Source organism: Temnothorax longispinosus, chromosome 6, assembly GCF_030848805.1.
Source record: "Temnothorax longispinosus isolate EJ_2023e chromosome 6, Tlon_JGU_v1, whole genome shotgun sequence".
Classification (NCBI taxonomy): Eukaryota; Metazoa; Arthropoda; class Insecta; order Hymenoptera; family Formicidae; genus Temnothorax; species Temnothorax longispinosus.
In genome coordinates, this window is record NC_092363.1 from 4,237,213 (window position 1) to 4,253,012 (window position 15,800).

The window sequence follows — 15,800 nt, forward strand, 5'->3', positions numbered from 1 at the left end:
GTTCTGAAATGATGTATACGTCGAAGGAAAGGTACGCTGTGGTGACGGTGAGTGTGAACAATTCAATTTTAAGACGCCGTTTTATATTCGCCGTTATTAGTCTGTTACATCGCTCCTCAAATATTGACGTATCTCTGTTCGCCAGTTCGCGGCAGATTTAATTTCGGCTTTTATTCTGTGTGTAACTAGCGTCGTAGACTGTCAGTTGGAGTATAATATATTCGAGTTAGAGAGAGGTCCATTTCCACACGCAGAATCCGAGTCGATTCCACGCGTTCCACGATTGTCTCCCGATTGTTTCGGCACGAAACGCGCCCAGACATGACATGCGCACGCATTTAAAATGCATCGAACAATAATTTCATAGCCCTGAACGAATCCGAAATGTTGTAGTCTAGCTTAAACGAACTCTCCGATGCTTCATATTATAAATTATTCACCGAGCAAACATCCGGTATTTTAACTTGAATCTCTTTTCAGTTTCTTCTTTTTACTCTGGGTCACGGCAATCCATTCCGGCAGCGATACAATCCTGCGATATCGCCACTTTTGTGGCATCTCGTGCCACCCTGGGAGTACATGCTACGCGAGATTATCCTGAAATCGGTCACCCCGTCGCCGTCGGATGCCAATGTGCCCCATAAGCGCCCGTTGGACGCTTCCTACTACGGCGGGCCGATCGCCGCGTACTCGAACGACGACGAGAATGTCATTCTATCGCGCGGAAACGTTTATCGTCTGCTAAACGGCCACTGGATGCTATGCCAGGACGGCTGCATCGACTGCGAGCCATGCGCAGTTCAGGAGAGTCCCTTATTCACGTGGATTCTGCAGAGGATCAAGCAACCGCCAAATTCCGAGGAAACGCGATATGATCTCCAGCTGACGATAATGCCGCAAGCGGACGATCACTTCCACGCCAGCAATCTCTGGCCGAATTATTACGTTTACGTGACACCACAGGGAGAACGAGCGCCGACCCCGACGATTAGAACGCAGCACGACAACGGTCCGGAAAGTTCCCTGCCTAGTCTCGAAAATAGTTTCTCTGAGCATCATCATCGATCAAAGGATCTCTGGCGGTTGACGGAACGAGACTCGAACGCTGACTGGGACGGGACGCCGCAAGAGGATAACCACGCTACTGTTCAGGAGAATGTGAGCACCGAAAAGACCGAGAAAGAAGAATTGATCAAGCTGAAGCATGGACTTAGGAATATGAGACCACGACATCGACCGAGACCCGTGGAAAAAGTCGCGGAAGAAGCGAATCAATTGGCACCGAGGTTGATCCTGGGAACCGATCAAAAAGGTCAGAAGCACTTGGTTCACGTGGTGCCGGCGGATTATCCGACGACCACTATGTCGCCCGCGATTTCTCTTCCTCCGGATTACCCGACGTCGTCGCAGTTTGTGGAAAGTCAGACGACACACTCAAACAATTCGATCCCCGAACGCGAAAGGCAAACTTATCAACGGATATTTCACAGAGTTTTCGACTCCTTGAACACGCACAGACGATCGATCGAAAATTTCCTCGAGTCACCGGACAACGCAGATGGCCATCGACTATCTTCCTCGATGGACAATATGGAAGTCGCTGGATTTTCTTGGAATAATCGCGATATAAATCATAAGAACGCTAATTTTGACTCGTTGCATCTTAATGATGCGCTGCTCTCGTCTTTTTATGGAAATGAAGGTAGAACGAAAAAGAATCAGCAATATAGAAACAGGTATGATTACGATTATACGAAGCAGAACAATGATTATTACACAGCACATCAAGATGTGAATCAAGCTAAGATGTCGCGTCGTCAGTCGCAAAAGGGTTTTAATTTGGACTTTGACAGACAACGGCGAAGAGTACGTATCAAGCCGTATTTTGTTAACAATAAAAATATTTCAAAGATAAATTCATCGGTATCGTCGCCAAATTTGGACAATTATTCGGTAAATGCTATTCAGAAATCTGGTTCTAGTAATGGTTTTGTTATAAATCCCGCGAAACAAATTGATCTAAATGACGCGTTTGTTGAGAAAGCAAGTAACAATTCCATGGAATCGAGTTCGGTAACAATAAAACGCGAGAACGGACAATTGTTCGAGTTAGAAAGGCAGCGAAGTGGCGATGTTAATCGAGAATTCGAGGCTTCGCACCATGCTTTCAGAGTAATTGTTACTACCGAGTCGCCGGTAATTCGAAGCGAACACGAAACTTTAAATCGCACTACGGTATTACAAATAACTACTTCGAAGACATTCGCTAATAGTTCGTAATCAGTAGTCAGAAAGAAAGACTAATTGCGACAGATATGAAAGTTATATACATATATAACTATAACGATCGTAATTATACGTTTATATAATTGTAGAATAGTTTGCATGCTTTACTGATTATGTATAATATTAAAATATATGACGTTTATATTCTCTCATAAATAAAAATACATCAATACATTATTTTAAAGCTTATTACTTAAAGGTAATTTAATTTTTTATCAAAGATTAATTAGAAGCTCATTAAAATATGCAGTTATATGAGAATGTAAGAACAAAATGTACATTAAAAGAATGTAATAAGACGCGATATTTGTTACAAATTTTGCGAAATTATGATTTTGTGTTAAAAATGAATGCGTAATGTACATCAGAATTAGTTGGCAGAGCATGTTATTGTAATTTAGAGGCACATGTGCCCCCATCCTATAAACATATGGCTGAAACTCGCGAGAGAATCGAAAGATGCGTGCGAGGGGAAGAAGATGGGTGCTCGGTTTGGGAAACAGGGATAGGCTGACGCTTATATTATTAATTAAAGAGGATGCGGGTTCAAGCGTGGGGGAGGAGATCGGATGAAGCAGGTAGTGCCGGGCTGCGAAGAGGGGCGAGGGAGCGAGCCTGTGTTTCTTGTCTAATTATCTATCCTCCCGTCCTGGCCGACCTGCCATGTTCACTTTCTACGTCTAGTAGTTACTTCCATCAACCCATCCTCTATCTCTTTCTCTTTCTTTCTCTCTCTACAGTTGCTTTTCCTTCTTGACTGCGTGTTCTTCTTTGCGTCCATTTGCTCTCTTCTCTCCATTAGCATCTCAGTAGAGACCATGAAAGACAGACAGCCCTGGGCAACTTCTCTATGCGTTCTTAATTTTAATTTATCTATTCGCCTATGCTGATAAATGAGCAAGTCGCCCCGAGGATCGACGGGCTTCCGAAAGTTTTTAATTAGATCGCCGCTTCTTCCTTCCTTGATGATCAACCGTTCTGATGTGATCAAAAATAAGATTCGCCCCGAGCGGTATCTGTATAGGTGACGTCGAAACCTCGTCGTTCTTTCAAGATTCTTTCTAATCACCTTTCTACGCTGTCTTTCTCTGACGTCTGTTGCTTATCCTTCAGCGATCCCTCACTCGATTTTCAGTTTCATCCTTCGGTTTGCCGCAGTCGAATGGTGCAAAACGATCGACTCGATCCCTGGCAGATTGGTTTTAACGAGTTTCCTTTCAACACGGTTTATCGAGGAATTGCGGACGCTTTCGATGAATCCCCCCGGCCGAATACGCCAGGGAAATTTCCACGGAAGATCTTAATTAAAGACGCCCGCCGAAAAATGAGAGCTCCCCTCGGATTGGGGAGAACGGCGTTATTGCCGTACCGACGCGGCGGATCCGATTATCGCGCGGTCTGATCTATTAACTGTGTGTACGTAACTTAAAGAGATTCGCGAAAGTTGAGCTACGTCGCGCTGCCACTATAACTCAAGTAAATACCGATTAAATTTTAGTTAAGAGGTACTTCACCGACGTAACATGAATTCGGGTATTTCAGATCGAAAGGATGGCGCTCGTCAGATGTTTCACAAAATATTTGTCTCGTTTCTAATTGAATGCGATGTAATCTTCATAATTGAAAGAGTTATCCATTTCTTGCAATTATTTATGCACCATCAAATGCATTTCTATTTATCACGTGAAACAGGATCGCTATGTATTCAGTCACGCTAAGTCAAGAGTTGAAAAAAATTGTCATATAAAATTATATACAAATGAAGCAATGCAAAAGATATTATACGGTAAATGTAACACTGCAATACGTCGAATTAATAATCTTCCTTTCAAACTTCGGCTAAATTCAACCTATTTTATACCGGGTAAGCTCCCTCGCACGTATACTCGCACGCAACTCGGAGATAAGCGCACAGCCGGCGCGGCGCTGTAAGTCTATCGGGCTTTCAGACGGCAAAAAGTGGAGGAAGCGGAGACGAGATTTGGAGTAGGAGAGAAAAGAAGCCCGGCTTTTAACAGTAAGACGATGGAGGCCGGGACCCGTCTGATAGGAGATTGACGCTCTAGCGCGTGAGAGACCGACGCGGGGGGAAAAGAAAAGGGAAACAGGGCTTACTAAACGCGTGGCGAAAAGGGCGTTTTCCCTGCCGTTTTCAGATATTTAAATCCGCGCGAACGACTTCGGGGTTCCGCTCGCGGATCACCCTCCCCCCGTACGATATACGAAATCGCGAGAGGCGAGAGGCTTCAGGCGTGGCGAATCCAGGCTCTTGTCTGGTTGGCTTAAATGAGAACGGAAGAAACGCGGCGCAAATAGTAGGAGGGAAGTAAGGCTGTAGGAGAGATATAGGAAGAGTGCGGAGTGAGTTGTTCGAGCGTGACGTGTATTCTTGTCAGGGTGAGGCCGAAAGACGTAGTACACAGCAGACTTTACAGGCCGTTCGCCAGAGAGGAAAAAGAAGACAACGCGAGAGAGCAAGGAAGGAACGGAAGAGAGTGAAAGAGAAATTGTGGAGAAAGAGAGGATCCCCGGTATGTACTTCTTAATGGTGTGGGTGTGTCGGTGCGGATGGAGGAGTAAGTTTTAAAAACATCCCGGCCGACGCGCCTTCGCGGTGCTGGTTTTATCGCTGCCTCCTGCCTCCAGGAGGACCCTCTCTCTCTCTCTCTCTCTCTCTCTCTCTCTTCCTTCTTCCTCCCTGTCTCCGCTCCTCTGTAAACCCCCATCCGGGCAAAGCCTTACCCGCCGTGGCACCGGAGCACTTGCCTACGTACGTACTGTCGGCTGTAAATCCACCGAAAAGCATCTGCGGGTATCAAGAAACAAGTCCGGGCCGCAAACGCCGCGCGTCGGGTGAGCTTTTAAAACCTGCATGAGCACCGTGCAATTTCGTAACGATCTGTGCACGCAGGTGCTCCGAGTAGAACAACGAGAAAAAGTTACCGTCTAAAATACACTCTGAGATGTGCGCTAGAGAGTGCTTAGAGCTTCTTATCAAACGCGTTTATCATTACGCACAACGCAGCGAGAACCCCAAGGATGAATATTCATATAAGAATACTTGTATGATGAATAAAACTACAATGAGGGAAAGAAATTAATATTAAAAATTTAAATCATTATAAATGATGATAATTAAACAAATTTAATCCATGTTTCTTTCACTTTTTACGAAATAAAATTACATTTCCACAAATAGCAATATTAGCTATTCTCATGATAATTTATTTCGCGATAATTTATTGTGTCGCGATCGAGGTCGCGATCGATTGGTGATTTTGATAATTCGTCAACTACTTATCTCGATAAGCATTTACTCAAGCATACTCGAGTACAGAGCATGTAATAAATTACGTGCAACAAACTGAAAGCGAGGCGGCCAAAGAAGGTGACTAAGAGACGTTTTTAGCGTAAGTTCGGCGCTGACGCGGAACTCCATCTCTACTCTCCTTTACGTTCTTGGCTCGTCTACTTCGACGTTACCGCGTTCATGTCATTCTGCCGGCCTTTTTGCTCGAGATACTTTCCCTTTGACCGACAGGAGTAGATTGGATATTTTTCCTTGTGGCGCACCTGGTTTTTCCCTCCTGCGAGGCGGACCAGCGAGACGCGTATCGCATCTGAGGCTCGCGCCTTGCCTAACGCAATGTGCGCGCCTTCGCACACGCAGACGAACGGATCGCGGGCGGCGATGGTGCGCCGATGGTGCTGTACATTTGCAACGGCGAAAGCGGTAGTTGGGGAGCGCGGCGCGAGAAACAAGTCGTCGCATCAACATCCTATTTCATTTCCCATTACGTAAACGTCTGAAGCACGCGATTTATTTGTTTTATTTTCGTACGGAATGTTCTTTGGCAGGACCTCAAAGGCAAGCCGGGGCCCACCGTCTCGCTCCGTCGTCCTTTTCAGCTCTCTCCCTCCCGCGGTGGTTACCCTTGCCGCTCGTGCAACCCTTGTAGACCGATGACTCCTCACATATGATTACTATCGACGTGAAGCGAGCTAATATCCGAATTTTTGCGATTCCTTTTACGGAATATTGAAAGCCATTTTCATCCTTCCTTTTGCCCTGTCTTCTCCCATTCCCCGGAACTTTGACTTCCCGGCTCTATTGGAATACACCGTCTTGTCCTTTTATAGATTCAGCGCAAAGATCAAGCAAAAAAATGGCCAAATATATTGATCATAAATAAATAATGTAACGAGGGATTTTGCTTCGATTCACGGATTTGCCCTAATTTCCTAGATTGCAGATGGAGATTTCACGATACTGTTGCCCGATAAAATTCGCAAAAGTCAGATATTACCGTAATGCGTATCCGCGAATAGTAATTGTACAATCAGTCGTGCATTCTCTGTGGTAATACTTGATACTGATACATATAAATGCGATAATTTCTGCGATTTCGCGTAACTATGTGAGAGTACAAAATCACTATTTCAATATTAAATCGACACGATAATAACTGCGGCGATTCGAGGTAATTGATATTAATAAATGCAATGTCGGATACATATACGAATGTAACATCATTTACGTAATGAAATCTATGATATTAGGCAGAGGTACGCGCTTTGAAAGCGCAATCGATTGCTTAATCAATTAAAAAGATAACGGACTGATAAAGCGTACAAATCGAACAATTATATTTCCAATCCATTAAAATTGCAAATCGAAACTGCGCAAAGAATGTAAAGCATAAAAGACACTGAGTGAAATGTAATAATAAAACTGGAGCAATGAATATCCTTTGAGCATAATGGCTCGCACGTAATGAAAGAATTTCCACGGCTTTAAAGAACGTACTTTCGTTGTTGGTAAAATTGCACGAGGAACGGGAGCGATTGTATCGTTGAGGTGTACTTATGACACAGCGCGCAGCCGGAATCGGGACAATCGTCGGATTCGCAATGAAATTTCGCGTTTGTACGTATTCTTATACCCGGGAGCGCGTTTCTCGGAAACGCGCTCGGTGGTGAACGAAAAGAAGTTGCGAGGCAAAAGTTTTCCCTGCGATTACTCAACATCGTCATAAAGAAACAATCGGCACTTCTGCCCTCGTGCTTCCACGTTCCGCGGGGAATGCAATCTGCACCACCCGCGTTGCCCGCCCCGCGGCGAAACAAAGCTATTTTTCCGCGGCTACGCCGAGGCCACGCGCGCCTCCGCCTCGCCCCGATCCCGGGATAAAAAGAAATGTCATTAACGTTCTCTTTTGTGGCTTGACCCGGGCGCGCGATAGACGGGAAAAATAGGTTAATAGAATCCTAATACGAGCGCGCGCGCGCGCGCGCGGCTCGAGAGCGCGAGCGTTTTCTTCTTCTCTTCGGACAGTCGAGCGAGAATGTAGCTTCACCACCTCCGTTTCACCATCGAGAAAAAGATGCAATTGGTTCTTACACGCGGACGTGTAATCACATCAAAGTTTTCGTCGCGTGCTTTGATCTCATGGAAAATCTCCCGCAAGAAACGATACAAAAATGAAAGGGCGGATCGGTTCATTCATGCTGTGCGCGCGCGCTCGGTTCTCTTCCTCGGGATTGCGTTTCCCGCTAAGATATCACCGCCTGCGCAAAATGATCGTGTGATATTATTGCACCGAATCAATGAATCACTGACGGTTTGCTTCTTCTCGTTGATACTTTTGCTTTAATTAACGAACAGTAATTATAGTCGGTTTTTTATTTAGACAATAAGATTGACGTTAGCGTTGCTATATCAAGTAACTCTCGGTTGAATGTCAAAGGATTAAGCGCGTTTAATCCTTTGAGTACAAAATAGCGCGACACGTTGAGTGTTCTGTGTGACCGGATTTACCTGGCAATAGAAAGCGCTGTAGCCGGAATTCTTTTTTGCGTTAAGCTTAAAGTACCGAGTGGTTGTGTAACATACGGCTGAATGTAGGACTTTTACTAAAATATGTACATTTTTCGACATTATTCATTTTTAAACGTTAATTTTTTCATAGATACGTCAAAACTATGTTAAAAGAAAATATGCGTATGTACATAACGACCGTGTTACGTACGTTATGCATCTGTAACTCCGAAACAAATATCTTACGTATATATGTGCCCATAGTATTGAAAGGGTAACAACGATCATTTGATTTGTAGAACTAGCAATGCACAAGAAGAAAGACAATCACATCGTGCTGGGACTAGAATAGGAGAACGCGAAAGAAGATAAAACTTGATAGGAAGGAAAGAGGCGAAGAACGGAGAGGAGAATTCTCCGGAAACTTAACGACTGCGAAGTCAGACACTAGGACCGCGTTATTTCCAGGCCGACGATGCCTTTTGATCTTCCAAAGTCTAGACTTCCTTCAGCCTTCCATCCTATGCTCGGCAGTCGTGCTCACTAGGAAGTAAACGCTTCGGGACCGACTTATCGAAACTTTACGGAACTACGCCGATATCCGATTCCCCTCTATCGCCGCCTTCTCTCCCTTTCTCTTGCCTATCTTTCTCCTCCCAATCTGTTCTCCGCCACGACAGCGAACCCTCGTCACTATCTATTCTACAAAGACCTTTTTCCTTCTCGGGCCCCGCCGATAAATCGTATCCCGGTAGCCGTATTTTTCTGAAGCGGTCTTCTTCTTTATCGTTTTCACCTTTTCTATCTTCTACATTGTCGGTTTGTACTTTAATAGCTTATTCTTTTATTTCTGAAGTGTGTATCTTTAGAATTCAAGAGTATTGTACTTCAGAATTCATATGCGGCATAATAATATTAATAGATCTTTAGACAAAATGTTTTTTTTTATGAAGAAAAACTATTTTCAATGGATACATGTGCCGTTATATTACAAATAAATAATGTTACCCTTAATATCTTAACTGTCATTTACTGTACTTCTATCATCTATTTAAGAACTGGGGCATACGGCGTTCCTTAAATCTCATTCATATTCCTCGCGGCCGATCTCACAATTCCGTCGACTACGTTCGACTCGTAGCCGCACCACTTGTATACAAAGTGTTCTATTGAAGAAGGCTAATAAAACCGGGCCTCGAAATGGAACAGGGTTGTTGAAAGAAGCCAAATCAGGTCGCGCAGATCCCGCAAGCGATCTAAATTGAAATCGGAGCTCTGCGATCGCAGACGGAAACGCGAACTTCGAATCGCAGCCCTCGCGCGCAACCCTCGCTCCTTCTGAGGCAGCGTGTCGGCAGTCATGCCACCCCTTTTTCTCTTCCTGCCTTCATCTTTCCTCTTTCTTCTCTTAGTCATCGACTGCCGTCGTCGCCACCACCGTTGCCGTCGCCATCGTCGTCGTCGTCGTCGTCTTCGTCGTCGTTGAGTAACCTTCTGCTCGCCATACAACCCGCCTCACTACTTACGTTCGGTTCCAGTGAATTAAGCCGGGGGAAGTCAATTGGAAAAGTTTTTATTGGCTTGCGTTTAGGAATTCCACGATGCCAGGCCGTGGTGTTCGATTTGTAGACGACGCCACAGCTACGCGGCTATTTCGGCGCGGATGAAATCGTGCGAGACAGGCGAGCTGACGCTTTCCCGAATCGGAGAGCCTTCTCGTTCGATTCCATCGGTGGCGCGTGGGTGTATTTCTTCCTCCCCCCCATGGCTTCTCGTCTTCCCTGTACTTACGATTAGCATTTGCCTGACTGGGGGACGTAAACCTTTCCAACTTACGCGGGGTCCTCCGATTCATTCGCTCGATTGGCTATCAATTTCGTCGTACATCAAACATTCGCAAAGTAATATTGAATCGCGAAGTTCTCAGAAACTTTTAGAGCTTTTATAGCCATGCCATATCTAGATCGAATTAGCGACATTGCTAGATAAATATAAATGTTTCAAATAACGTCCAAATAAAATATACATCATCTTAAATGACGTGGACTATAGAACATTTGATCGGAATTAGACCGACTTCTTCTGCGCAGCAATAGCAATCCAAATTTCATCGAGGTTTTGACAGTTTCGTCAACCACTTGACCACTGTAAAAGCTTTAGTTTTATTTCGGTAAAATCCATTGTATAAAACGTGTCGTTTTGTATAGTTCACACGTTCGACATCAAAATTAGTATGTAACGAATCGCGCGTGCAAATAACGACCTCGTCTATATACGAAACTCGTTACGTGCGGAAAACAAATACAGCACGGTCCGCCACGCCGGATACCTCAGAAAAATGGCCAGAAAATGGTCCGCTGTTCGCACCCCGGTATTTTCCCCGGGCGTATAAAAATATGCGCTCGTCCCTCGCCGACTTCTCCCCCGCCCCTGTTTATTTTAACACTGCGCGCATTTATTCTCACCGAGAAATTTCGAAATTTTAGTTTTCGTATCGGTCGATTCGAGGACAAGAGTACACTGTCGAATGCATTTTCGATTTTTCACAAAAAGAGCTCTGCAAGTGAGTTAGTCAATACGAAAGGGGGCTATTTTAGCGTAAAATCAATGGACGGTCCATTAAATGTCCAATAAAAGATCCAACCTGAAAGACAAAGCAAATCAGGAAAAAGGAAAGAGCAGCAAAGCAAAAGATATACGAACGAGGTAATCGAGGATCATCCGTTCCAATTCCATTAATATCCCGCTCGCGTTCTGTGTATATCGGTAGTCGACTGTGCGAGTAAGCGCGGTTAAATTTGGCACGGTCGCACGGTCCACGGCATTATTAAATTATTCTGCCGTTCGCGATTATACGGCGTAGTTGCTATTGCCCCATCGGATGCGAAAAATCGATTACTCGCGGCTCGTCGCTGCCGTTTCGTCGCCAATCGCGCGAATCGTCCGCCCGTGCCTCGCGAGGGGGGCGACAGATCGTCCCGTTGTTGCCGTTGCCGTTGTCGACGTCGCCGCCGTCGCTGCTCGTCGATTCTCGCGAAAATAAATTTTGCAAAATGCCCACGCGCGGCCGTTTAAGCGCCGGGAATTTTGGGAATACTTTACGGCCCGCGTGCGATCCGATATTTGTGAAATACGAGCGGTGCGGGATTCACGAGCACGGGGGATGCTAGGGGATTAAAAAAATGCGCAAGAATGATCGTGACGATCGCGACTGAGCTTGATGTGTCGGCAACACTCATAAATCATTCGCTTATTCAACGCAGCAACGCTCATTCAAACTGGGAGATAATCGGTGTGCCTCGCGATTTGAAAGTACCGCGAGCGGAATAAGAAGACGTGGAATAAATTTTCAGTGATTTTCGAAATTTTTTCGACGAGAATAATCGGCCAACGGTAACAATCAGAGCTAATTGCGCCGAACGGTTTATATCAATATGCGTTTATCGCACGAACGACGCGGGCGCTGATTTATGCACAGAGGCAAACAGCTTCAAAAAAGGACGGTCTGCGCGCGAAACGTTCGTAAAATTGATCGGGGCGAGAAGCGCGCGAGTCCGGTCGGCTGATTGTAAATTGTAAGCAATTTCGTAATTGCGTGGACAAAGCAATTAAGCCATTTGACCGAGCGTGTACGAGGCGAGGCGCTCCGTGACAAATACATCGGCTGACGTTATAACCGCGCAAACAGAGAGCGATAATGCAATTTGGATAATACACGACGGGCGCCGCGCGCGTGCACCAGGTGTAACGGGATGAGCGTAAACACGCGCGAACCGCGCAACAAAGTTGGATCACTTGATGAAAATCGACGGCTGCAAAAGGCCAAATGTTATTCCACCGACGTGCGCGCACGCTTTCCCCTCCGCAAAACGTAAAACTGAAAATCCACCGCGACGTGACTGTAAAACGTTTTTCGTAGCCGCGAGTGTGCGCGCGTATTTTTATTGCGACGTGAGCGTATTGTGCACGACCGATTTTGCAGCGGGGCGAGGCGCATCTACGTGCATACATATTTTTATATCGTACGAACTTATTATGCCTCGCTCGGACACCGGGGGCGGCGATGAGCATCGACGAGAGCATAACGTCCCGTTAATAAAACGTTCAAGAACGTTACCGTCGTGAATACTCGCGCGAAAAACTCCATTCCGCTCTTAATCGCGCGGGCGACTAATTTTATTCACCGAGCGCGAAATTTCGCCCCCCAAACCACCGCCATCCGCCTTAAACATTCCCGCCGTTATGGAACGCGCCATTATCCCGGGACTTCGAAGCTCGTCATTCTCGTTTCTACTAAATTCCATCGTCGAACCCGGTGAACCCGGCGGATAAAACGAAGGAGCGAAGAAGCGAAGGAACGGACGGATAATAGCGTGAGGGACTAGCTGCTTCTTAATTTTGCCGAATGCCACGTTTCTCGTTCTCGTTCGTAAAAGCGAAAGACCGCCGCGGCGGCGCGCGTGGCCCGCTCGGTCGGGATTCCACGGCGTCGTCAGGTCGGAATTTTTTCGTCGAATCCGGGCAATCCCGGCACGGCATAAAGCTCCGCGAAATGACCCATAAAATTGAACATTTCCCCAATATAAGTACGCGCATTCAGGTGCGGTTGCATCCAGCCGGATGCACGCGTGCTTTCACCGAGACGCGGGAATGGCGAAACGGACAACGGAAGAGCGGGGTTGAGGGTTGGCGGTATACCCGGGACTCTCGCGGGTAGAAAGAGCGGTAAGGGTGGCGGGCGACGACGAGGGAGTGCTCTCGGCGGAGACGACGAGCGCATCGAGCATGTATACGATCCCGGGAACAATTTTAACGCAAATGAGAAATTCTCTCTCTCGCCGTACGATAAACAATCGAGATAAAGGATTTATGGTCGCGCGGGAAACAGCTGCCATAAAAGTCTCGGACTGTTTCCAATCTGTCAACTCTCGGTGCCACCAAGTCGGAGCGAGACAGAGGGCCGGGGCTGCCTCTCGTCACCCTTTTCCCTCCGACGCCGGCCTCGCCGTTTTCGCCTATCGCAGATATCGACGGCGATGGACTGTATCTGCGTACACGTATGTTACATTTACTCGCGCTGTTCGCTAGCAATCACGGTATTGGATGTTTTCCGCGCTGGGACACGCTGTTGTTACGCCCGCAAAAAAAGGTTACGCTAGTTGTACGCTGCTATCCTTAAAATCATCAAATCTGTTCGATTTTTGCAATTATATACGTATTGAGAATAAATATTGTTTTACAGAACAATATAAAATTAATTAATGCACGTTCACGTAATGTGTATATTGTGTATTAATACATGATTTTGTCTGTCTTAAAATCCTAATCTTAAACGTTGGAAATATATCTTATTTTGTTATACTTGTACTCCAGAGTACAAGTATAACATAAATAGTATTAGTGATAATTTTGAAGTAATTTCGTAGTGATTTATCGAGTATTGTGCGATACTATATAAACGCTCCAGCTTACATATTAAAGACATCTCGCACTGTCGAGGAGGATGTCACACGCGTACGGGCGGAATCAAGCCCGGATAAGATTCGGAACTCTGCCGAATTCCCACGGGACGAATTAAGGCATGCGGCCTTCCCGCGCGTATTAACAGCGGAACTATGGTGTGCGCGTTAATGGATGTTTAAATTATGCATTCGCGCCTCGCGCTCTCTCGGCCCGCGTCAGCCGTCTAATTAGTTATTTATACATTCCAAGCGGGCGTGAGTTAGTGTCAATGATTAAGAAGGCACAGGGCGAAAAGCGGAAGTTTCGCGCCGAGTATTTAACTTTGAGCGCGAGTGAATTGTGTGCCGGGGGAACGGACGACGTAGCGACGGGGGGTGAAAGGGGGGGATACGGACGGGGAATGAGGAAGAAATCGGGAGCAAGCAGCGGAAGAAGCGAAGTCCCGTCGCGATGTTGTACACGAGTATTCAGCGGGGGATAGTTTCTCGCGTTTATGCGAATTTAAAGGATCCTCCCTTAAGACTGGCCTCCCGCGAGGCTCGAAGTGGAGGCAGTCTGGAAATTTCAACTCTGTCTCTCGTCGTCGAGACTTTATAATGTCGGTTTAATTGTATCTCGCTGACAGATTGTTGGATAATTAGTACTTGTCGTTCGGCGACGGGAGACTCATTAAAATGCGATTATCGCGCTCGCGTGATGCCGAAGATAAAGATTCCTTTCGATTTTGGTTGTTCATAATTGAGTCGCGGCGCATGAGATATATATATATATACCTCTCGAGGCGGCACGATAAATGCGTAAAAAATTGAAGGTATATTACAGAATAGGTACTTTATGCATCATCGATACCCATCTAGAGAAGCGAAATTGAAATTGCGCGAATATATAAGTGCTGTATCGAGCGTGATGTATAGTTTCCCACGTTACTGGAGTTCGACGAACTAAAATTACACATTATGACGCATTGTTCCCTAGCTCTCGCTGTAAACGGCGACATCATGAGATTGATAGGAACAACTTGAATAGTGCACTATAGCTAAGGTTAAAGTTCGTCTAAATTCTGTAAGATTTTCATTTTGTCTTTGTTCACAGAATGTCTGTCCTTTATATTAAAAACGGATGAGCATTTTGTAAGCAACGATCTACCTCGGATTCCGCGAAAAATAATGTATATGCGCAACAGGTTTTACACAATAATAGAGTTATAAATATTTCAGTATTTTTGGATCATGAAATCGTTAATGTCAAAATTTTTCCACAGCACATGTTACGTATTTTTTAAACAACAAATCTCTTCCAACAAGTCCGAACGCGATGATGAATCTTCCATCCGCATTGTATGCGCGTGAAGCGTCTCATCCATCGCAGTGGTTTCATTTCGCTGTCACGGAAAAGAAAAAAATATGAAAAGAAAATAGGTGCACGCATCACGTGTGTAACTGCAATTTCGCCGAGATCATGAACCGCGGGCAGGAGTCAGCCACGAGAGAGCCGAAGAAAAATAGAAAAGCGCGATACCCTTTTGGGCACCTGTTTGGCATGCCTCTCGCGCACTCGTCTACCATCCCGCGCCTTATTTTTTCCTATCCCTATTTCTCTTCCTCGACTACCTACTTCCCGCCCCTCCGTCAGTGCTCCCCTTCGCCTCACCGTGCCTCTCGCCTAGCGCTCCGTCTCGTTTTTCTCGTCGGATTCCGCAAAGTGCGGTGTTCCGTCCTCGTAGCAGTCCTTCCGCCCTTCCGCATCCGGTCCGAGGGACTGAAACCGGCAAAATTAAGAAACCACGTCACGCAGCGGCACCCATTACCGCGAGGTAAACATACGACTCGCGTACACGCGCGGAATATCACGCAGGCGATTTAAAAAAAAAGTAGCAGTCCCCGGTTGCCTCATGAAGGGGAAACGGCTTTAATCCCCTGATCGGATTCCCTCGTTATTCGCGTCTCCTTTTTCCACGTCTTTTAAACGTTGTGTCTTGATAAAATTCCTAAGCAGACGATAGTTTTCTTTCGATAAAAAATTAGAAGAAAAAACGAAACAACTTGTCTCTGACAAGAGAAGCGAAAAAAATTATAGGGTACAGAGATATTTCAGCATCATGAAATGTATTTTAAAAATATATATACATATAAAGTATACAATGTCTTATTTATATCACCGTACGTAATATTTTATTACATTACTAAAATATAGTAAATTGATTGTGGGATTCTACGTATCAAACTTCTTTTCC

The 15,800-nt window shown here is 45.6% G+C and overlaps 1 protein-coding gene across 1 annotated transcript; it reads left to right on the forward strand.

The window, feature by feature from the left end:
• Window positions 1–496: 496 nt before the first annotated feature.
• On the forward strand, window positions 497–2,449 carry LOC139815018 (uncharacterized). The gene has a single exon (XM_071781603.1). It carries the CDS (start codon window positions 580–582, stop codon window positions 2,278–2,280), a length of 1,701 nt encoding a protein of 566 aa, XP_071637704.1. The 5' UTR covers window positions 497–579; the 3' UTR covers window positions 2,281–2,449.
• The last annotated feature ends 13,351 nt before the right edge of the window (window positions 2,450–15,800 follow it).

Excerpts from the sequence above, each read along its gene's own strand:
- LOC139815018 (XM_071781603.1), top strand. The coding sequence starts at position 580 with ATGCTACGCGAGATTATCCTGAAATCGGTCACCCCGTCGCCGTCGGAT.